This window comes from Podarcis raffonei, chromosome 8, assembly GCF_027172205.1.
Source record: "Podarcis raffonei isolate rPodRaf1 chromosome 8, rPodRaf1.pri, whole genome shotgun sequence".
Classification (NCBI taxonomy): Eukaryota; Metazoa; Chordata; class Lepidosauria; order Squamata; family Lacertidae; genus Podarcis; species Podarcis raffonei.
In genome coordinates this window covers 62,596,603-62,619,751 of record NC_070609.1, presented here as the reverse complement: position 1 = coordinate 62,619,751, position 23,149 = coordinate 62,596,603, and the positions used below count along the sequence as shown (strand labels likewise).

The following is a 23,149-nucleotide window of genomic DNA, read 5'->3' as shown; positions in this document are numbered from 1 at the left end:
CTGAATCTGAAGGGCTTGGCTGGGCATGAAGCAACCACATTCCGTTCTTATTCTGGTGAACAACTGGAATCAGAGGAAAACAGGGGAGGCAGTGCCCCCCAAACCAACTTTGGACAGTTTTTTGCACTCAGAAGGGATTTCACAGCATCTCCTACCCAAAGTCAACACACGTTTTAAAGCATATGAATGAGGAAGTGCCAACGCCACTTGGGTACCTGATATGTGCCCATATCAACAGTCTGGGGGGCTTATGCTAGAAATTCTACTTTCTCCTGCTTTATTCAAACAGGGCAAGGACGCCCTCTGGTGAGCATGAGGCACCTCAGCAGTGCTCTGAGGAGAACCAAGGGACCATTTGGGATGCTCTCGTGGACTTGCCCTACCTTTGCACAACACACAATAGGAATCACACAGAATTGTAGAGTTGTGAGGGACCAGCAGCCCTCCTGCTCCTTCGCACTCCCAAAATCTTCCCTGGGAGGTCTCTCAAATCTGCAGAGCTGATTTGGAGGGTGCAGAGAAGAGGAGGAGGAAGATCCACTCAGACGTGTAGCCTTCCTATATATCAGGTAGGAGACGCAGCGGGAACAGCCTCAGCCCGCGACGTCTTGCTTTACACCCCACGCTCACATCCCTCAGCCGCGTCCGCCCTGCCCACAATGGCGGCCTCCTCGCCGCCTTCAGCCCTTTCCTGGGGAGCCACGTGACTGCGGTTTCAGAGCCGTTGCATCAGCCCTCGCGCCTCGCCAGCGCCGCGCTTCGTGACGTTGACGGGCAGCTGCGTTGAGCAGCGGCAGCCCGGCTATTGAGCCTCATTGGCCGACGGGGTGGGCGGGATTAAGGGAAGGAAAAAAACCCCGCAGCAGGTTTGGGTGTGCAGTGGAAGAGCGTCGCTCCGGCTCCGCGTGGAAAGGTTGACTGGAGAGCGGCAGGAAAGGTGCGGAGGCGTTGGGCTGGAAGGGGGGCTGAAGAGGGAGAGGGCGCTGGCTGGGGGCTGAGGGGTCTTTTTCATCCTTCTCCACTTTTAGGAAGGCAGCGCTGCCCGCCGCCAGCTGGGGCTGTCTGAGGGCCACAGCCGCGGCGAATTCTGGGAGTCTGGTTCATGGTTCTGGCGTGGGGTGACAGCCCTGAGGAGGCACAGCTGTCTGGCTCGTGGGATGGGGTCTCTGAAGCCAGCAGTGACTTCATTAATTCTGTGGTGTCAGGGTGGAGGGAGGGTGTGTGTGTGTGTGTGTGCGTGCGCACACACACACACACACACACACACATATACACACTCACAAGAACACAGAGAGAGAAATTATGCATTTCTCTGGTTTTTGCTAACTCTGACCCTCCAGATTTCTTTTTTTGGACTACAACTCCCATCAGCCCCAGCACCCGGTTGGCAAAGGCGGTCTTTGTCAAAAAGGCAAAAAGTCACCAGGGCATTGCCTCTGACACACCTACCCTTTGGCAAGCTGCCCCACTTCCCTTCTCCTGCCAACACAGCAATGAGAGTCTAGCTGCACTTGTGCACCTGGGTCAGATCTCTAGGGAAGCGGTGAGACATCAGGATCCACCTTGCTCTTGATGTGCCAATAGAGGCAACTAGGTTGCCGAGTTTTGACGTGGTGGTGCTGCGGTTAGATTTTGATGCGGGGCACCTGGTATTCACCTGGTAAATTAAGGTTTTTTATTCTGGCATCTGTCTTGTGGTCCACTGTGGTTGGGGTTATTTGTTTGCCTTGCGCAGGCTCTGGTCTCTCTTATTTTCCTTCATGAATTCCCTGTAAGAATTGGAAGTAGGGTGGTAGTTTTCCTCACAGAGATAGGGTAGTGCTAATGTGCTTCTGTAGAAGGATTTTATGGGTGAGTTTTGTTCATGCCTGATTTTAGTATTGGAAGGAATTTTCCAACTCTGTATTTAGCTGATAAGCCTGGCTATGAATTCACCTTCCCCTCCAAGCCCAGACCTTTATGTCAGTTCTGCAGGCACCTTGTGGGTGGTTCCGGGATAGCATGGAGAGTTGTTTAGCTTTCCTTGTATTTGCCAGATTGCAGCAGAGATCAAGGGTGAGATCTGTTTTCTCTGTCCCTCTTCCAGATAGCTATTCCCTTCCCCATAGCTGCTTCTGGCTGGCCCTCTTGCTACACAGAAGTCAGATGTGTGGTGGCAGCATTATGAATGTGGCAAAAGGGCGCAAGGAGCAGCCAGGGGTGTCTGGGTAGAAGGGACTGCCTTACCAAGGCCTTGCAGCTGCCATAGGCCAATTGCTGTTTTTTGTTCTCTGGGCTGGAGAACTGCTCTCCCATAGTGGTTTTTACAAAGAAAATAGGGAATGGACAATACGTTTATGTTTGCACTATATGTTTAAAGTGATGTCTTATCACTTTCAACAGTCATGGCTTCCCCCAGAACGATCCTGGGAGCTGTAGTTTGTTAAGGGTGTTGAGAGATCTTACACCACATTCCCCTCACAGAACTACATTTCCCAGAGTTCTCTGGGAAGAGGGGCTGATTGTTAAACTACTCCGGTGATTGTTGTGAGGGGAAGATGGATCAAGCTACTCTTAGCAACCTTAACAAACTGCTGTTCCCAGAATTCTTTAGAAGTCATGTGTTGTTAATATGAGACTATTTTAAATGTATACTTCAGATGAGGCTTATGTATATTCATAAGCAGCACTGCCTGAGGCTGGACTAAGCTGTCCTGGTGTGGTGTGAGGGCCTTTAGTTGACCTTAGAGATCAACATGGGGAAAACCTCCCCTCTTCCAGTGTAGCTAGGAGCCAAGCTGTGGTGACTGATGGCCAGGCTGCCTTGAATTGTGTCAGGGTTGCACTCTCAAGCCAGAAGCCATTGGAGGGTGTCCTTGGCGGCAACTGCTGAGATCTGAATTCTAACTTGAGCTGCTCCAGCTAGTGTTTTATATAGGATTTGCAGCATTGCCTTGAAGTGCTTCCTTTCTCTCCCCGCCCCCTTTTTTTGTTCTCTCCAGTGTGAGTGGTGATCCCAAGATGGAGGTGACGTTAACAGCCAGTGAGATCCGCCGACGGTTCATCAACTTCTTTGTGGAGAACCAGCACACCTATGTGCACTCCTCAGCCACCATCCCCATGGATGATCCGACTCTGCTCTTTGCCAACGCCGGTATGAATCAGGTCAGACATGACAGACGTTTGCAGAATTACGAATGGTTTGGGGAAAGTTTCCTCCCCTGTCTTAGGTAAAGGTAAAAGACCCCTGGACAGTTAAGTCAAACTAGTCCAGTCAAACTAGACTATGGGGTACAAGCCAAGGGAACCAGCGTTTGTCTGCAGGCAGCCTTTCCGGGTCATGTTGCCAGCATGACTTCTGGTGCAGTGGGACACTGAAGAGTGCCAGAGCGCATGGTAACGCTGTTTACCTCCCTATTGCAGTGGTACCTATTTACCTACTCTCGCTGGTATGCTTTCAAACTGCTAGGTTGGTAGAAGCTGGGACAGAGCAATGGGACTTCAGTCCGTCACACAGATTTGAACTGCTGACCTTCCAATCAGCAAGCTTGAGAGGCTCAGTGCTTTAGACCACAGCGCCACCCGTTCCCTTTTACATGCCTAGGACTAGGGGGTCGACCAATGGCACTGATCATCTGTAGGTTTGAAGCAGACAAAAGTGCCATTTGATCTCTTGGGTCCCTGTTGGCACGTTTGCCTGAAGTCCCTCTTCTGCCTAGAGGCTGAGCTGAAAGCAGTCTTCTTCTTCCTTCTCTCCCAGTTCAAGCCCATCTTCCTCAACACAATTGACCCCTCTCACCCCATGGCAAAGCTGACCCGAGCGGCCAACACTCAGAAGTGCATCCGGGCTGGCGGGAAGCACAATGACCTGGACGACGTTGGCAAGGACGTCTACCACCACACTTTCTTTGAGATGCTGGGCTCCTGGTCTTTTGGAGATTATTTCAAGGTGAGGGCATTGCCAGTGGCCTTTGCCTGTACAAACGCAGGTAACCAGCTGGTAAAATGCTTGGCAAATGCACATATTTTAAAATTAAAGCCATTCACACTCTGCTGCTGGTGGTGCTGCTGGCAGATCATACATCTAGAGGTTATGCTGGTTGAAATGTTTGTTATGGCAGAATTAGGAATGGTTTGGTAACAGTTGGAGTAGCAGAGAGCAAAGAAAAAAGTGGGGCCTTAATGAGTGGGTGGTGGCCAGTGAGAGGAAGAAGGTAAGAGTTGGGGGTAGACAGGGAACTACAGTGCATAGATGCTGCCCTTCCAGTGGCCTCCTTCCCCTTAGAAATCCTGGGCAGCTCACCCTACCCAGCCTCAGTCTCCTGCACAGCAGCTGCAAGTTCTTCTCTCTGGTATGATCAATATCTGGGCTGTATTACTTCAGGATCTAGGTGTAGGCTTACATACATGGTTGAATACTTCCGCATAAAGAGGTAGGGAACAATCCTTGTGCATAGAAAACTAGCACATCAGGAGGAACGCTAGGCTAACAACTTGCCCCTTTAATAGAGAATATTTTCAGTGGAGGAATATTGCCATGTGTGTCACCAACTTACAATGGGAAGTGGTGCCCGAAACCTGCTTCCTGGTTTCCTACAAGCATCTGATTAGCCACTGTAGGAACAGGAGCATCGCTGATTCAGTGTTCTGGCTGGCAGCGGCTGCTGTAGAATTTAAGGCTCATATCTGAAACTCGTCAAAGAAGTTAGTATGTCATTCTCCATGTCAAGACCTTCCCATCCCTGTTTTTTTCTTCCACTCAGGAGCTGGCTTGCAAGTTTGCCCTGGACCTGCTCACCAAAGAGTTTGGCATCCCCATTGAGCGGCTATATGTCACATACTTTGGTGGGAATGAAGCCGCTGGCCTGCAACCAGACTTGGATTGCAAGCAAATCTGGCTGGATCTAGGGTGAGTTTGGGACATCCAAAGGATACAGGAAGAGCTGCATTTATGTGTCTTGAAGACTGGGAATTGCACTCGACACCCACTCTCTGAATGGCAAGAGAAGGGGCCATCAGGATGATCCCAGGATTTCTTTGGTGTCTTCCACACACACACAAAAACAAAGTGGGCAAAGAAAATGTATTGGGGCTTAAGCAGAAATCCAGAAATCCTATTTATAAGATGCTTTTTGATGTCTCCAAGCATTGCCATGACCTTAATTTCAAGGGCAACCAATATGATACAGGGTTTGGAAAATGAGCTTTATGAGGATGGTTGAGGGAGCTGGGTATGTTTAGCCTGAAGATGAGGAGGCTGAGAAGTGACATGAGAGCCATCTTCAAATATCCGAAGGGCTGTCACTTAGAAGATGGAGCAAGCTGGCTTTCTGTTACTCTAGAAAGGGGGGTGGGGAACTGAGCCAATGGAATCAAGTCAAAGGTTAAGAATAACTTTCTGACAGTAAGAGCTGTTCAACAGGTTGGATGGCTATCTGTCAGGGATTCTTTAGCTGAGATACCTGCATTGCAGGGACTTGGACCAGATGACCCTTGGGTCCGCTTCCAACTCGACAGTTCCATGCGTCTATGCTTCTCTCTTCTAGTCAATGGCTATGTTTGGACTTCATGCTTAACTTTGATTGAGCAAGGTTGCGAATGAGCCTAATCTTTCCCCATGTGGCCTAGAGGTGGAGTTTGGAAGCTTTCACCTTCACTTCAGATTAGCTGCAGCTTAGCATGTTGTCTGGACCTACAACTTGGGTTAATCTTAACTGTGATTAGTTTAAACAAGGCAATGTAATAAACCATGATTTTAAACTACAGTGGTACCTCGGGTTAAGTACTTAATTCGTTCCGGAGGTCCGTACTTGACCTGAAACTGTTCTTAACCTGAAGCACCACTTTAGCCGCGCCACCAGAGCACGATTTCTGTTCTCATCCTGAAGCAAAGTTCTTAACCTGAAGCACTATTTCTGGGTTAGCAGAGTCTGTAACCTGAAGCGTATGTAACCTGAAGTGTATGTAACCCGAGGTACCACTGTAATAGTTAAGATTAACCATAGTTTTTAAGGTTCAGATACAACAAACTGTGGTCAATCAAAAGTGATTTTTTTCTTTCTTCCTGACCGAGGAGCGGGAGCATGAGTCTTGGAGAAGGCTAGGCTTGTTTGCATCTTGCTAAGCCATAGTTTAATGTGGCCTCTACATGAAGCCAGAGTTGTAGGTTCATTAACATGATGAAGCTGACAGTGATACTTTTTCAGAAGATGTTACCTGGGCAAGTCAAAGAGTTCAAATGGCTCGTATGTTGCCTGTTCAAGGAACCTGTAACTTGTGGAATTCCTTGCATCACTGGCCATTTCCTTCTTTGCAGTTTGGCGGAGAGTAGGATTCTTCCGGGCAGCATGAAGGATAACTTCTGGGAAATGGGTGACACGGGGCCATGTGGACCTTGCAGCGAGATGCACTATGACCGAATCGGGGACAGGGATGCTGCCCATCTCGTCAATCAAGATGATCCCAACGTGCTGGAGATCTGGAACCTGGTGTTCATACAGTACAACAGGTGGTGCAAGAATTGTTTTCCTTTCCTATAGCATGGTGGCAGTGCAGTAGCAGAGCAGGTGCTTTTCATACAAAAGGTCCCAGGTTCAATCCTTGGCATTACCAGGTGGGGTTGCAAAAAAAACCCCAGAGAGCCACCGCCAGTCACCAGAAACAAGATGAGCTTGATGGACCAGTGGTCTGACTCTGTTCAAGGCAGCTTCTTCTTTCCCTTTTATGCCTTTCACCTGTGGTGTGTTACCTCTCCCCCTGGTTTCCAGATAATGCTGGACTCCACATCCAGTGAGGAAACTTTCCTGTCTTCACAGATTTAGGTGTTGAGCATAGTGGCCTGGATCATGGCTATTTATTCCTCACCCTTCATTCCTAAGAATTTTGTCCTGATCTTTGCAGCAGTACAGCAGATGCTAGCGACAGATTCCAAAATGATATATAAATAATGTCTGAGAAAACAGCTGCTCCTCAATCAGTACAGTAGGACAACCATATACTGGTTGGTTGTGTGAGGGAGGGTTCTGTGTTGCTTTTTTCTGCGAAGGCTGTGACAGGATGCTTCGAAACCAGAGAAGCTCCCATTTGCGCTCTACTTTTTGTTACTTTAATTGGTTGTGGATCTCTTCATCCAAACCAGGAAAACTATGATGAGCGGCTTTAGAACAAGCCTGGATATGAAGATGTGGTTTGAGCTTGGGTTGATCTCCAGGTTTGTTCCAGAGCTGTTAAGAGTAAATTTCTGGTTTGGATGAAATGGGAAACTATCATCAGGGAAGATGCTTTGATCCATTTCCATGCTTGAGCAAATGGGATGAGAATGCAGGCGAAAGGCTCATTCACCTCTCTGCTTATTAAGCTTGGACACGTGAGCATCTGAACCAGTCCTCTGTTTGCATTATTCTGTGTGAATAATGGAGTGTTTTTCTCCTCTCTCCTGTACAAGAGAGGCTGATGGGACCCTGAAACCTCTTCCCAAGAAGAGCATTGACACGGGCATGGGTCTGGAGAGGTTGGTGTCGGTGCTTCAGAACAAGATGTCCAACTACGACACAGATCTCTTCGTGCCCTACTTTGAAGCTATCCAGAAGGTACCTGCCCAGACGTGCTGTGAGCAAATCTGTCAATATGTGGATTCTCTCTAGATGGAGTGCATCTCGCTGCCCTGAGGCCCTCCTGGCTTAGGGACATAACAACATTCACCTTCCTCCCACTGAGTTTCACAACTCACAGCGTTTTCTTATCTGCCTTCTGGTAGCTTTCCTTCTGGTAGTTCTCATGTGGCTGACTGACCTTTGCTGCTGCTGTTTCTGCATCAGGTCTTGGCAGCTAGAGCCGTGAGGACAGGTAGAAGGAACTCCAGCACTAAACCTGCTTCCCTCTAGATGCTGGACTCCCAAGTCCCATCAGCCATTTGAGGGTCCTTTCAGTGCTTTTTAATACATGAAGATCTTCTAAAATTTATACTAACACCTCAATTTCTCCAGTTCCTGGTGGCATTACATTGTATGCTTTACCTCTGTAACTGAAGTGGGGAGCTGGATCTGGCTGGTGGGCTGGAGCCTTACCTCCCCTGCCCCAAATGGGCCAACTTGACAGGTGGGCAGGGTCAGTCACCTGGCATCACAGTGGCAGCAGGTGACATGAGGTGTTCAGCTGATCAGTGGGGCCTGCAAACCCGGCTCTTCGCAGGGATCCATGTCTTTACCTGCCTTCATTTGATGCCAGGTCTCAGGTGGGTGGGTGTGGCTTAGCCGAAGCTGCCTCATGGGCCAACTCTAGCCTTGTCGGTTAAGAGATCTCCCACTGCTGCTCAGAGAGGATGATTTTGTAGCTCTGTGTTAGATGATTGTGGCTGCATTTGTCTTAATCTCTACCCTGATATTGGTGGTTTGGGGTTTTTTAAAAATAATTTTTATGCTACTATTTGACATGGGGTTCTGTCAGACGTGTAATTTTAATTTCATTGCCCATTGCCCAGAGAAGCTTGATTATGAGGCAACTAACAGTAATAAGCAAAGGGTCAGAGAATCTTAGAAGAAAAACCTGTAATGCCTGTAATCTCCAAGACCTGCTCTGATTCCTTAACCGTTTCATTTCTCTTTCATCTCTTGGACTTCACCTACATGCCTTCTTCCTTGTAGGGCACTGGCTGCAGGCCCTACACCGGGCAGGTCGGGGAGGATGATGCTGATGGCATAGACATGGCCTATCGTGTCCTGGCTGACCATGCCCGAACCATCACGGTGGCTCTTTCAGACGGTGGAAGGCCTGATAACACCGGCAGGGGGTGAGAGAGTGGGCTGTGTGGAGCTTTGTGGTGAGGGGCTGGGTAAGAAAGGATGTAGCATCTGTGGCTAAGCTGATTAGGGTTGAAAGTCACAGTCAGGACCAGCCCTGCCAATAGGCAGATTGGGGAAACTGCCTTGAGTGGCCAGTACGGGAGGCAGCTGCCTTCCCTTTCCCCATCTTTAGCCCCCCAGCCATTCCTTTCTGTTGCCACATTGTCTGACCTGGGAACCCTAATCTGGCCTGTTGTCTTGTGGGAATGGGGTTGCCCTGACACGGGTCAGCTGTTTGAAGATGACAAAAAGACGTGTTAGGAGCCCTTGGTCTTGTCAGGAAGGACAGGAACCCAGTCTATGTGTGGATTCACATTGTGTTTCTCAAACTTGGGTCCCCTGGCTGTTGTTGGACTACAACTCCCATCATCCCTAGCTAGCAGGACCAGTGACCATGGATGATGGGAGTTGTGGTCCAACAACAGCTGGGACCCAGGTTTGCGAAACAAGGGTTACAGGCCCAGGACGAGTGGGCAGAGTCCTTTGTGCTGCGAAAAGTTGGGGGTCCCTGAGGTGTTTTCCAGAGTGTAAGGGCTCCAGTAAGACCAGCCTCTGCCTTCTGCTCCCCTTGCATAGGTATGTTCTGAGGCGCATCCTCCGACGTGCTGTGCGCTACGCCCATGAGAAGCTCAACGCCCCCAAGGGATTCTTTGCCAGCCTGGTGGACGTGGTGGTGCAGTCCCTGGTAAATCTGTAGTCCTGTCCCCTTTCCTTTGCTCTTGAAGCTTCCAGGTTTTGGGATGGAGGGAGAGAGGCAGGGAGCTGCTTTCGCTTAGCTAACAGCTCCTGTTCCTCTCAGGGCGATGCCTTCCCTGAGCTGAAGAAAGACCCTGAGATGGTGAAAGACATCATCAATGAAGAGGAGGTGCAGTTCCTGAAGACACTCAACAGAGGGCGCCGCATCCTTGACAGGAAGATTCAGAGCTTGGGAGACGGCAAGACTATTCCTGGTATGGCCCAAGACCAGCAACCCCTGTGTGGAAAAGGCTTTGATGCTAGGAAGTGAGCCAAGCCGCTGCTGCTTGGGAAATTCAACTCATTGACTGGGTGGGGCTGGAGGAGAATACCCATTTCTCATTGCAAGCATTGTGATGAATTGAGCCTTAAGTAGAAGGTGGTGGTTTGAAGGAGGGAGAGAAACAGGTCCCGCTTACACTGCAGAGCTGGGCCAGGCCACAAGAGGACGACCCTCCTTTCCCTTGGGGGCCAAGTGTGGGCAAGGCTTTGCCTGTTTCCCCCAGCCCTGTGTGTTTGCATGGAGCAGGTTAATGGGAGAGAATCATTCCCCTCTTTCTCTCTTGCGCAGAACTTTGGAGGAGAGGAGACAATGGCTGCTTCTCCCGCTCTTTGTTCCTTTCCTTATCCAAATCTCTTCCGAGTGAAGCAAGTTCCTTGCTTGAGTTGCCCTGGTCTGCGTGAAGGCTCCAGGAGTCGGCAGTGAAGGGAAATGGGCACTTGGCCAGGAAAGCAGGGCAGCTGTGGCTTGCTAGTAATGAGACTTGCAAAAACCCCACAAGAGGGAGCATGAGCTGATCAGAAGCTGTGCTGCGGGTTTAACTCTTCTGCAATCCTCTTCCTCCTCCAGGAGACACTGCGTGGCTGCTCTATGATACCTACGGTTTCCCTGTGGATCTGACCGGCCTCATTGCGGAAGAGAAGGGCTTGAAGGTGGACATGGAGGGTTTTGAGGAGGAGAGGAAGTCTGCCCAGGTAGGGCTTGGCCATCGCCAACTCTGAACACAGTATATGTATTGACACAGATAAACATCATATGTAGACAGAGGCACCAGCAGAGCCAGGCAGGCATCCCTCCACTCAGTTGCATCAGGTTTTGGTTGTCCAGTTGGCCCTTTGATTTCCAAGTCACTCCACACAAGGCACTTCTATTCCTGCTATTACCACCTTCTATTGTAGCTTCCACTGGTCAGCTTTGCACAGGAAAGGGCAAGTGATAGCAGCATTTGTAGCGTGTGATTCATATCCGCGAAAGCCAGGAATTGGAAGGGTGGCAGGACATAGCTTGGATAAACAGGCTGTGAGAGATCTTTGCCTGGGACCTTGAGGAAGGCTGCTGCCTGCCAAGGTAGGCAGCTTTGGGCTCAGCCTTCCCCAACTGTGTGCCCTTCAGTTCTTCAGTCCTGACGGCTGCCCATGCTGGCTGGGGCTGATGGGTTTTGGTGTTGAATAACATCTGGTGGCCCACAGGTTGCCTGTACCTGAGGTGGTTGCTTTTATGCCAAGGGCTTCTTGGCCTGCTTTTCACCCTCGATTGCTTACATTCCCAGCTCAAGTCTCAGGGCAAGGGAGGTGGCGATGAAGATCTCATCATGCTGGACATCTACGCCATTGAAGAACTCCGGTCCAGGGGCTTGGAGGCCACAGATGACTCTCTGAAATACAACTACACATCGGACCCCAGTGGCAGTTATGGTGGGTTCTAAGTAGCTCCCTCTCGTCCAACACATTGTTTTCTTGATGCGTTGGAACATGTCAGAAGGAACTCGCTTGTCAATACTTTTTATACCTAAAACCCATTAATAATTGAGGAATATGAACCAAAAAGCTTGATGTGGAAATGATAGGGTTTGTTTGTTATTAATTTTTTTTGTGGGTAAGTTGACATTAGGAGATTTCGGTTCAGAATTTTCTTCTCTGTTGAATTTTGTGACTGTTTATAAGGGGAAAGGTCATGGTACAGGCAAGCGGTTCTTGCTTTGCTAACTCCCACTTTTCTTTTCTGACGTGCAGAGTTCAGTAGTGCGGTGGCCACTGTCAAAGCCCTCCGCCGGGATAAGGCCTTTGTGGAGGAGGTGTCCACGGGCCAAGAGTGCGGGGTTGTCTTGGACCACACCTGCTTCTATGCTGAGCAGGGCGGGCAGACATACGACGAAGGCTACCTTGTCAAGGAGGACGAAGGCAGTGAGGATGTACGTTGGGCTCGCTGGCCTGCTTGGGAGTCTTGGGGCTTGGAGTCTGGTGGTGGGAAGGGCTTTGGGGGCTTTTGAAATTGGTGGCATGTTGCCTTATTTTGCCCCAGAATAGTGGTGGAGGATCGCAGTGCTCTAGCACCCCAACCTTCCCTATATCTGTCCCTTGTTAAACCTGCCTGGTCTGGAAAGTCTGTGTCAGTTGTTCGAGATGGAGAGGTGGTGACTATTGAGAGATCCATCTATGTGTCGGCACCTCATGTGTTGAATGCACTCCAAGCGTGTGAGGTTGCCAGCACAGTCATCCTCTAGATGCCGAGGCAAGAGCATCTTCACCAGGATTTCTGGTGCTTACAAGTGCAGCTTCTGCTCTTTCCCCTTTTGAAAACTATGTCCTGCTCTTTGGTTGATTGTTGCTTTCATTTTTACGTCTGCTTTCTTTTTCTTTTACACTTTTGTAAGCATAGTAAGTTTTCACATGATATTTTTATAATGTCACTGATTTTTTTTACTTTCATGAGTTGGTTTGTAGACTTGTGATGGAGAAGCAGCATGATCATAAGCATTTAAAATCCAGTGCATCTCTGCTGGTGGTGCTTGGTGGGAAGAAAGAGCCACACTGGCCTGGCCTTGGGCTCCTATTCCTGCCTTTGACAATCATCGGCTCTTGTCTACCTTTGGTTTTTTCAGAAGACAGAGTTCACAGTGAAGAATGTCCAAGTGCGCGGAGGTTATGTGTTGCACGTGGGCACCGTCTATGGAAGCCTGAAGGTGGGAGACACTGTGCGGTTGTACGTTGATGAGGTGAGTGGCTTGTGCATTTGATATCAAAGGCGTTTCAGACTAAAATCCCACCCTTTCTGTGCATTCAGTCATTCATTACATTCTTAATTGCTTCTTATTTGCTGAGTTTTATTGCATTCCAAATTGTGGTGCAATAAAATAAAATATAAGAAACAAAAGAAGCAAGAAAAATTATCCTGGATATTGAATGCAAATATTGAGTGGGCCGTCTCCCATCTTGTTCCACAAATCCACAGCCCTGAACAGAGCTGGTGGGTGGGCCACAACCTGGTCCCCGCTGCTTTTAGCCACTAGTGGAGGGGGAACGGCCTCCTCTTTCCTCCTCCCTTCTCTGCTCACCTTCGTCTCTTCCTCCCCCCACAGCCCAGGCGGCGGCCCATCATGAGCAACCACACAGCCACCCACATCCTCAACTTTGCCTTACGCGCTGTGCTGGGGGAGGCCGACCAGCGAGGCTCCTTGGTGGCTCCAGACAGGCTGCGCTTTGATTTCACAGCCAAGGGAGCCATGTCCACCCAGGAAATCAAGAAGGCAGAAGAAATTGCGAATCAGATGATTCAGGAAGCCAAGGTAGGAGAGGAACTTGGTCTGGCTGGTGCGTGCATGCTTGTTTCTCTCATGGGTGGGAAACATTGGGCCCAGGGACAAAATGCAGCCCTCTTGGCCTCCGTAGCTGGCCTTTGGGACCCTCCCCAGTCCTGCTTTGCCCTCTCTTGGGGTGTCTTCACCTGGCTGAAATGGTTCTCTGTGACCAAGACTCCTGCTTCCCTGGGTGGAGAGGAGGATGTGTAGAAATCAGCCTCCTGCACGGAGGTAAAATTTGTGTTCACTTCACTGCCCATTCTTTCCTGAGAGTCAGCTTGGTGTAGTGGTTAAGAGTGGTAGACTCATAATCTGGTGAACTGGTTTTGCGTCTCCGCTCCTCCACATGCAGCTGCTGGGTGACCTTGGGCCAGTCACACTTCTTTGAAGTCTCTCAGCCCCACTCACCTCACAGAGTGTTTGTTGTGGGGGAGGAAGGGAAAGGAGAATGTGAGCCGCTTTGAGACTCCTTCGGGTAGCGATAAAGTGGGATATCAAATCCAAACTCTTCTTCCTCTGGCCCCACCCATTGCTGCCTTGTGGCCTCTGGAAGATTGCTAAAAGGCAATGTAGCCCCTTGGGTGAAAAAGGTTCCCCACCGCTGTTTTGAGGATGCTGAGAACTTCCAGGTCCTGTTCTTGGAGACTTCCAAAGAATGCTCCTTCTTTGAGCCAGAAACCCACTGGAAACCCACTTGTGGCATGGGCTTTTCGCAACAGAGCAAATGCCTGAATAATAAAATATGGCATTTATCTTCTGATTTCCCCATTATATTATCTCATCGATCCTTACAGCAATCCTATGAGGTGCAACAGTATTATCCCCACATGCTTCATTTACCTGCTTTTTACCTGTGCATATGTTTGTTTTAGACCAGCCTGCGGTCTGATCCAGCAAGACTCTACCTGTGCTCTTGCTTGCCCTTAACTTCTGTTAACTTCTGTGGTCTGCTCCCCAGGTCGTGTATGCCAAAGACTGTCCCTTGGCAGCTGCCAAAGCCATCCAGGGCCTCCGTGCAGTGTTTGATGAGACGTACCCTGACCCTGTGCGCGTGGTCTCGATCGGCATCCCCATCGAGGATATGCTGGCTGACCCCTCCAGCGGTGCGGGTGCCATGACGTCGGTCGAGTTCTGCGGGGGAACGTAAGTCTGGCAGGAGGGCTTGGGACAGAAGAGGGTTCCAGATCCATAGCTAGAGAGCTGCCCTGCCAAATGGTGGACCCAGGGTTGCTTGTTCTCCTTCGTGCTCCACACAGCAAAGGGTGGGTCGAAGGGGGTCTTCGCCTGTACCCAAAGCTCAGGCTGCCTCACTCCTTCCCAGAACAAAACCCCCATTATCTGTCTCCCTCTCTCTGAAATCAAGCTCCCTCAGTTGCCAAGTCAGGAGATGCTTGTAAATGTCAGTGGTGTTTCTCAGTCGCTGATATTTTCACAGGCACTTGCAGAATTCTGCTCACGCCGGTCACTTTGTCATTGTGTCCGAGGAAGCAATTGCCAAGGGCATCCGGCGCATCGTGGCTGTCACGGGAGCAGAAGCACAGAAGGTGAGCAGGGGGTGGGCAGGTGCAGTGGGCAAGGATCAAGCTGTGGGTGAGATGGGGAAATAAAAGATGGGGTGGGGACCTGCAGGCCTGGACACTAAGTACTGCTGTGCAGCCTTCTCTGTCTGGCCCCCAGAACACTCCCCAGGCCACACACCGCAGTGACCCTGCTATGCTTGTGGGATAGTAAAAGCCACCGTTTCTTTCCAACACCACCTCAAAATCCTGACTCCCCTTTCTCTTCCCAAGGCACTGAGGAAAGTGGACATCCTTAAAAAGCTACTCTCTGACCTGGAAGACAAGGTGAAGGTCCAGACAGCCCCCAACAAAGAAGTCCAGCGCGAGATTGCAGACCTTGGCGAGGTACGAGAGCAGGGGAAGGGGAGAGGCGGGATCAGCCCCTTTTCCTCAAATTCTCAAGTCGGTGGGGTCACTTGAGCACTGCTAACAGGATGCTGGACTAGATAGGCCACTGGCCCATTCCAGCAGGCTCTCCTTTTGTTCTTAAATGTGGAAGGCATCTGGACCCGCACCGAACATGCTGGGAACACAACAAATTATTTGTTCTTTGTGAAACGTGGGCTGTGGCTTCAGTGCCGCCTTCTGGTTGCAGGTGCTGGCCACCTCCGTCATTCCCCAGTGGCAGAAAGATGAACTCCGGGAGGCCCTCAAAGCCCTGAAGAAGGTGATGGACGACCTCGACCGTGCCTGCAAAGCAGACATCCAGAAACGAGTGAGTTCTCCCATTCCACTGTCATAGGCAAAGGGGGTGGAAATGGGTAGAAATGGCAGGGTTCCCTTTTTGAAAGCACATGCAAGCAGTGATCAGGAAAGGGGGTCCCCTTCGCTCAGACTGTTTTAAAAGGGAAATGTGGCTGCTCCTATCTGTTGTGTGACTTCAGCCTCCAGCCACTGCTTAAGCCCAGCTCCAGCTTCTCCTCCCTCTCTCTGGAGCGAAGAGCCTGGAACACCAGAGCAGACTGTGAGGTCCACCCAACCCACCCAACTCTCATACACCTGCTGTGTAGTCCAAACACAGCAGATCTTTTTGCCAGATTACAGTTGCCGCCAGCTACTCTTTGAGTGTTTACCTTGGCCAAAGAGCAATGTGTGCATTTCCACACCCCTGCATCCTTATGCCTGACATGCTGCTTGTGTTTTTATGTTCTCTGCAGCACAAAAGAAGCATCTCTTTGCATTTGAGAGGAGCTTTCCCTTTCTTTCCCCACTCCCATCACCAGCGTTCCTGAGCCTGACCTCTCTTTGTTCCTTCAGGTTCTGGAGAAGACGAAGCAGCTCATCGAGGCTCACCCCAACCAGCCACTGGTCATTCTGGAAATGGAGAGTGGTGCTTCTGCAAAGGTATCCCCCAAATCCCTTCTCGTTGCCCTTTCTACAGGGGGCGGAGGTGCATTGGGCAAGGAGGGAACCTGCGCAACTTGCTGTGGCTGCAAGCAAGTTGCTCCTGTCAAACCACTGGGAATTGCTGATCTACTGCAAATTGCCCAAAGATCTGAGAATTGGATGTGACTGTGCATAGCACGTGCTCTCTGTAACCACACCTGTGTCTTTCTGCAGGCACTTAATGAATCTCTGAAGCTGTTGAAGACTCATTCACCTCAGACAGCAGCCATGCTGTTCACCGTGGATAATGAAGCCGGAAAGATCACCTGCTTATGCCAAGTCCCTCAGGTAGGCCTGGGATGGGAGTGGGGATTTAGCACTCTTGGGGCACCAACTAACCAGGCAGAAGGTGGTATTTATCTAAGCTTTACTCAGAGTAGCCCCACTGAAATTAATTGGCTAAACTTGGTCGTGTTCATTAATTTCAGCAGATGTAATTTGGGTAACTGGAGGAATAGGCTCTTCTTCAACTGTGAGGAGCCTCCAATCCCAGCCACTTCCCCCTGACTCCTTTAGAGGAGAAATAGAAAGGTTCCTCACATCTGGTCTCAACATTCTTTGTCCTTGGAGGGTGTTAAAGACAGAAGCTTTCCTACTCCTATAGAATCTGGCCTCTTGTCTGGAAGATTTGTAGTAAGGAGTGTGTACCAACAGAAAATTCAGTTTGGACTCCCAAGTTGGCACTTCAGAAGACAGCTCACCTCGATCCAAAGTGCTTTGGAAGTTAGCAGATTTGGTACCAGTGTGAGGCAGATTGCATTTGGGGTGTGGGGAATCCCACTCACTATTTGGGAAGTCAAGGGAGGCCGTAACTTGGCAGAATTGGATGATATTTGCAGGCATACATGCCCCTTCTGAGAGAAGTTTATTGGGGGCTGGTGGGGGCAGTTGAAAGCAAGTCCCTTTCCTTCCTCAAAGCCTTAGCGTTGGAGAGTCCCCAACTGTTCTACTGTTCCCTTATAAGACTTGGTTTCTAGACCCCTCATTATCCTGGTTCACCCTTCTCTGAACACACTGTTTAGTTGTTCAGTTCTGAGGGGCACGTGACAACAACACCCTCCTCCATGCACAGCCTGAGCATCACAGGATCTTGTATATTCTTGGCAGCTCTCAGAACTAAGGTGCAGAACTCTAATGCAGGCTGTCTCTGTTCTTTCTCAGGAAGTCGTTGGCAAAGGGCTCAAGGCCAGCGAATGGGTGCAACAGGTGTCTGGGCTGATGGATGGCAGGGGAGGCGGGAAAGACCTCTCTGCCCAGGCCACCGGCAAGAACACCGACTGCCTTGAAGAAGCCCTGAAGCTGGCAACAGACTTTGCCAAGCTCAAGCTGGGTGAGCTGAAGAACTGATCCCCAGCCTGTGGGGCAAACTCAGAAAGGGAACTGTCTGCTTGGCCAATAGGTTAGGAGTTCTACTTTAGCGTTATGTCTGTGGAGACAAAGACTGCACATTGTTGTCCTTCTAAATTCAGCCTCTCAGGCACTAACCAAACAAGGTGGCCCTGTAAGGCGATGACTTGATCACAGGACACCAGAGCCCATGACTGCACAAGTTCTGATCTCTTGTCACGGTGATAACTGAGCTGCCTCAAGGGGCCTGCTGCCAACTGAGTGTCCTCCCTTTTTTTGCACACAGCCATTGGGACACATACATGCTTCCTAACATTCTAAAGTTTAATTCTGCAGTGTTGCTCCTATTGCACCGTTTGAAGGGGGCTCTGCACAGCCGCCTCCATCCATGCTCAAGCACTTGAAGCATTTGCTGTAACGTGAGCATGTGCAGGGGGTGAGCAATCAAGGCTGCTATAATGTCTTTCGTTGTAACGGGGAAAACCTTTCTTCGGTTCGTAGTGTTAACCTCTGTTGTAGCAAAGCCTTACCTGGGCAGACTTGCCCTGGCATGAGGACTTCTGATCAGAATAGGTTCAGTGCTGAATAAATGAACAGACGTGTGTTTAAGTGCATTTGTTGCTGTGGAACCAAAGAACGGTTACGCTAAACCAGGCATAGGCAAACTTGGCCCTCCAGATGTTTTGGGACTACAACTCCCACCAACCCTAGCTAACAGGACCAGTGGTCAGGGATGATGGGAATTGTAGTCTCAAAACATCTGGAGGGCAGAGGTTGCCTATGCCTGTGCTAAACCATGGTCTAGTGTGAAGTGCGTAAGCAGGAACATGCCTTAGCCTGCCTCACGCTCAGGTGCTCACCCCATCGCTTCCTCCCACATCATTGCTGCTTGTTTCAGAAGCTGGCTTGGGGAAATCAAGCCCAGTTACTGCCAATTGCACTTGCTGGTTTGGATGACATGGGAGGCTGTGGTTAACTAAAAAGGGTAGTGGAGACCTGCAAATTCCTTATTTGTTCTGCCAGAGGGATATTTGAGCCAGTAGCTCACTTGAGCCCAAGCAAAACAGGGGGCTTGGCCCATCCTGCCCCTCATCTCCTGGCTTATATCTTGCTTTCAGAGAACCTCAGCTCACCATTATGTGCAAAATGCAGGTTGTGGATTACAGCAAATGATGGTTTGTTGCTAAAGAAGCCAGCGTGCAAGCTTAACTATTGCTCGTCATAATTTACAATTCCCCCTTCATATATAATGCTAAGCCCAAGATCTTTTCTGAAAGCAAGCTTTAATGGAGCAGACATCACCTGGCCATGGGAGGAGGATGGGGTTCTGAGCGCCAGGCTTCATTTGGCCTCATGGAAGCCAGATGAATGAATGCCATCCTGGCATTAATCATTTCCAGCCTTGTTGACATGACAAGAACAAATCCTCAGTGGCACAGCATATTACAGAGGGATAATAAATTTTGGAAATAGTTGATACATCCATACACACAGGAGCAGCAGGCTCACAGTGTAAAAGTACTGTTTGCTAACTGGAACAAAGGCTAAATGTTCCATGGTAGCAGCTGGGATGTAGGGACAGCTTGGATGTTCCATAGCGAGACAGAGCTCCAAAATAGGATTGCCATTCACCTGTGCATTTACTAACAGAATGTGACAGATGGCATGACTTCATAAAATAGCGCATAGCTCTAATCTAGTTTGATGTGGGCCAGAAGAGGGGAGCAGTGTGGCTGTCGGGGCAATGAGTGACTAAGCCCAAGCAGTTTGGGGACTTTGACCAGGATAGTGAGGTCAGCTGTGCCCACTTGCTCATGGGCGTCTGCGATGGCAATATCTTTCTCTGTCCTAGTTAAAGTTGCACAGAGTGGTGCTCTGGCACTTGCAATGCCATGTACATCTTGGAGGCTCAGCTGCAGGTTTGTGGCTTCTGCTAGTCCAGAACGTAAGTGAGGGCTCAGCCCAGATTGGAAACTCCCCACCCACCACCTTCCTCTTCCCTGAAGAAAGGCAGAAAAAGCATAGCTGTGCCTTGCTTTAAGCCTATATGCATCAAGCTCTGATATTTCCCTAATAGTGAGTGAGGCTGCTGAGTGCCAAGAATCCCACTTCTAAGATGCACCTTTGTAAGCAGTGATAACACAGTGGGGAGAGCTGTACTCAGCTGGTCGGAAATGCTAGGAACTCTGTGCTGGAAATCCCGAGTTTGTTGCTGTAAAAACTTCTCTGTAGCCAGTTGGAGAGGGAGGGCACCTTGTGGGTGACACCCCAAAACTAAGGCACATGCAGCTTCCAACCCATCAGAAACTGCAAGAGCCCTGAATCTGCTCATTTCTTTGCCAAACTCAAAAAAATGGATATAAAACGGCTCTTTAATCATGGATAGCCCTGGGGCACAACTCCCTCCACCCTGGCCACCGGCTCTTCTGGCAGGAGCCAAGATGAACTGGAATCCACCAGGGAGCCCGGAGGCTTCCTTCTGAGTGCAGGATCCGCAGCTGCTGGGATGCGGGAATCGAGGCGCTCTCCCTGCCTCGACGGGTGTCTGCGAGGCGGGGGCTGCAGGTCCCCTCTCCGCCACGGCGCTCTTTCGGCGCTAAACCGCCCGTGCGCCTCGGAAGCGAAGCCGCAGCTCCCTCCGCCTGTCCCTCCCTCGAGCAGCTTCCTCTTCCCCTTCCGGAGCGCGGCGCGCCAGCAGCCAAAGAAGCCATGCCGCTGGACCACCGCCGGGTGCCGGGGCCGGAGGAGTCCCAGACGCCGCTGCTCTTCGCGCCCGTCGAGGCCCCGGAGGTTCCACCCCGCGACCCGTCGGCGCTGCAGCCGCTCTTCGCCCGCGCGGGGCTGCTGAGCCAGGCCAAGGGCTCGGCCTACGTGGAGCTCCACGGCGGCACCAAAGTGCTGTGCTCCGTGGCCGGGCCGCGCGAAGCCGGCGGCGGCGCGGGCGCTGCGGCTCCGGGCGAGCCCCGCGGGCGGCTGGTGTGCGAGTTCCGACGGGCGCCCTTCTCGGGGCGCGGAGCGCGCATCCGCCCCAGCGAGCGGGAGCCCGAGCTGGCGCTGGCGCTGCAGGAGGCACTGGAGCCGGCCGTGCGCCTGGCGCGCTACCCACGGGCACAGCTGGAGGTGAGCGCGCTGCTGCTGCAGGACGGCGGCTCGGCGCTGGCGGCCGCGCTGTGCGCCGCGGGGCTGGCCCTGGCCGACGCCGGAGTGGAGCTCTACGACCTGGTGGCGGCGTGCGCGCTGTGCCGGGCGCCGGGCGGAGAGTGGCGCCTGCAGCCCAGCGAGCCCGAGGAGCGCGCCGCCGACGCCCGCCTCACCGTGGCGCTCCTGCCCTCGCTCAACCAGGTGGCCGGGCTGCTGGGCAGCGGCGAGGGAGGGCCCCCCGACAGCTGGGCGCAAGCCGTGCGCCTCGGCCTCGACGGATGCCAGCGCCTCTACCCGCTGCTCCGACAGAGCCTCCTGCGTGCTGCCAAGCGCCGACCCACGCCAGGCACCCAAGCGCCGACCGACACAGACACGGCCCAGCTTCCCGCCGCCACCGCCTGAACTCCGGGAACTTCTCGGGCAGCGCCTCGCCGGACTCCTCTTCCGATGTCTCTTTGGGCTTCGGCTGCATCGTGGTTTTGGATCCGGGATCTGAGCGTGGTTTACCCGCCCTAGGTGAAGTTGCCTGGCCTCCTCCTTGGCGAGGAACCGCAACCACTATGGGCCCAGTCGCGGTACAGGGAAGGTGAGCCGACCCCTTTTCCCCTACCTCCGCGCTCTTTGCGAATGATACTTCGACGGAGAGACACTTCCGAAAGTCTATCACCTTCAAGCTCAGAAAGCTAGTTTATTAAACGTGCCGGGAATTATTGCTCTGTGTTGTTTTCACCCAGTTCCTGGGATCTGGGAGAAAAAAATCTGCTTTAAATGTTGTAAATATATGATATGTGTGTGCATGTGCGCACAGTCTGAGTCTCAAGAAAAACAAAAAAGGGTTATTTGCTGCTGGTTGAATCCAAAGTTCTACCTTGGTCTGAGTTTTCAAATTGCTATGATTATCAGTTTGGGATAGGAATCTGCATTTGTTCATTAGTCCAGTGTTGTTGGCAGCTATGTTTGCTTTCAAAATTCCAAAGTTTAAAAATATTACACTTCGAAAGTGTCAAGGAACAAAATGGGTTAATCCTCACATCCTGCTTCTTAACCTTTCTTGGAAAGCTACCCTCATTTCAAAGGAGTTTCCTTCCAAATCAGTGTGCTTTGCATTGAGGCAATTGTCAATAAGGTGACATCATTCTCTGCATTCCTCCCCACTTCCCTGAAACTCCTTGCTTTGAAACAAAAACAAAAAATTAAAAATCAGCATTTTCTCTTAGGAAATACAGCAAGTTTCTTTTTTTGTATTGGCTAAATGTTTGTTGCTGAAATTACTCTGATGTTTTTCAACTTTGGGTCCTCAGACATTATTGGGACTACAAGTCCCATCATCTCATCTGTTAATCTGGCTAGGGATGATGGGAAGTTTAGTTCAACATATGGGGACTAAAGTCAGAACACTGTATCAGACTACTTCATTATGTGAAATCTCCTTTTGCAGACGCGTGGTGTAATAAATTGTGTGTGACCTCCCTTGTTAAAAGGTCAACCTCAAATGGGCATCCTAAAGATTGAAATGGTTTCTTCTTGCAGAGGTGATGGATGTGAGCCAGTAACTCGTAATGGGGTCAAGGTGAATGTAGAGTGATTAGCTAATTTGGCAGCGAGTTGCAGGTTGACTATTCAGTGGCCACTTCCAGCACAATCTGCTTCTGTCATGGACTCATTAATACTTGGTCTGATTTACTAGGACCTACTAATATCTTGTGATATGCAAGGCTTGAGAAGTTGTTCTTCATGGAGAAAGGTTTATTAGATACTTGTAATAAAGTCTCTTTTTCTAATTAAAATACACTATTTTGCATAACTTAAGGCTTTTTGGTTTTCATGTCTTCTCCCTCTTACTCTCACTGTGGAGTTGATGCAGTCGTCTTGCAACAGTTTCAAATTCGGGAACCACTTTCAAGCCAAACCAACATTTGGGAGCCCATGTCTTGTTTTCTTGCCATGTATTTGCACGGTGGGAATGCTGCTGTTGTGATCAGTTTTAGATCAGACCGTAACCCAGCATTGGGTCCCAGGCCACCAGTTGAAGTCTACTAGTGTAGTGTGTATTTATGGACTCCAGAATTTACTATAGTGTCAACGAATGGAGTAAACTGGGAAAAAGAAGAGTGAAAATGAGATACTATGTAAAATCTGGAATAGCACAAAAGGTGCCCACACAACTAGATTAGGGTTCAGGTTAGCATAGCCAGAAATAAACCCTGGCACTGACATAAGCACCAATATATTTAGGTTTAAAGCGAGGTCACATGCATATCTTTTGCTGGTCCGGTGCAACAATGTCCTGAAAAAATGGTTACTGGGTTAAGTACATTATAAAACCATGCATCTTGTGGATGGCTTTCCTAGACCATTCTAGGGACTTGCCATCTCTTAAGAAGATGGTCTAAACTCAGAGGAGCTCCTATACAAAGCTCACGGGCAACGCACATGCCCAGTGCTATTATAGAAGACTGAGAAGGCCGGTCAGTTGCCAGGTTTCAGACCAGTGGATTTTACAAGTTCAAAAAGGGTCAGCAAACTTTTTCAGCAGGGGGCTGGTCTACTGTCCCTCAGACCTTGTGGGGGGCCAGACTATATT

At 50.4% G+C, this 23,149-nt stretch overlaps 2 protein-coding genes across 2 annotated transcripts; both read left to right on the top strand.

The window, feature by feature from the left end:
* The first annotated feature begins 819 nt into the window (after nucleotides 1-819).
* Nucleotides 820-18,033, top strand: AARS1 (alanyl-tRNA synthetase 1). The gene is made up of 21 exons (XM_053400317.1): nucleotides 820-937; nucleotides 2,982-3,144; nucleotides 3,740-3,928; nucleotides 4,743-4,888; nucleotides 6,296-6,487; nucleotides 7,424-7,568; nucleotides 8,622-8,767; nucleotides 9,396-9,504; nucleotides 9,619-9,769; nucleotides 10,405-10,529; nucleotides 11,105-11,249; nucleotides 11,568-11,746; nucleotides 12,437-12,550; nucleotides 12,914-13,120; nucleotides 14,091-14,275; nucleotides 14,568-14,676; nucleotides 14,923-15,036; nucleotides 15,287-15,406; nucleotides 15,949-16,035; nucleotides 16,252-16,365; nucleotides 17,239-18,033. The coding sequence occupies exons 2-21, from the start codon at nucleotides 3,001-3,003 to the stop codon at nucleotides 17,422-17,424; spliced, it is 2,907 nt and encodes a 968-aa protein (XP_053256292.1). The 5' UTR covers nucleotides 820-937; nucleotides 2,982-3,000; the 3' UTR covers nucleotides 17,425-18,033.
* Nucleotides 18,034-19,659: 1,626 nt separating this feature from the next.
* Nucleotides 19,660-21,167, top strand: EXOSC6 (exosome component 6). Its single transcript, XM_053400348.1, has one exon. It carries the CDS (start codon nucleotides 20,134-20,136, stop codon nucleotides 20,965-20,967), a length of 834 nt encoding a protein of 277 aa, XP_053256323.1. The 5' UTR covers nucleotides 19,660-20,133; the 3' UTR covers nucleotides 20,968-21,167.
* The last annotated feature ends 1,982 nt before the right edge of the window (nucleotides 21,168-23,149 follow it).

Coding starts and splice junctions, on each gene's coding strand:
- AARS1 (XM_053400317.1), top strand. CDS start 3,001: ATGGAGGTGACGTTAACAGCCAGTGAGATCCGCCGACGGTTCATCAAC. Junction 11,747..12,436: donor AGGACGAAGGCAGTGAGGAT/GTACGTTGGGCT, acceptor TGGTTTTTTCAG/AAGACAGAGTTCACAGTGAA. Junction 14,677..14,922: donor CGGGAGCAGAAGCACAGAAG/GTGAGCAGGGGG, acceptor TCTCTTCCCAAG/GCACTGAGGAAAGTGGACAT.
- EXOSC6 (XM_053400348.1), top strand. CDS start 20,134: ATGCCGCTGGACCACCGCCGGGTGCCGGGGCCGGAGGAGTCCCAGACG.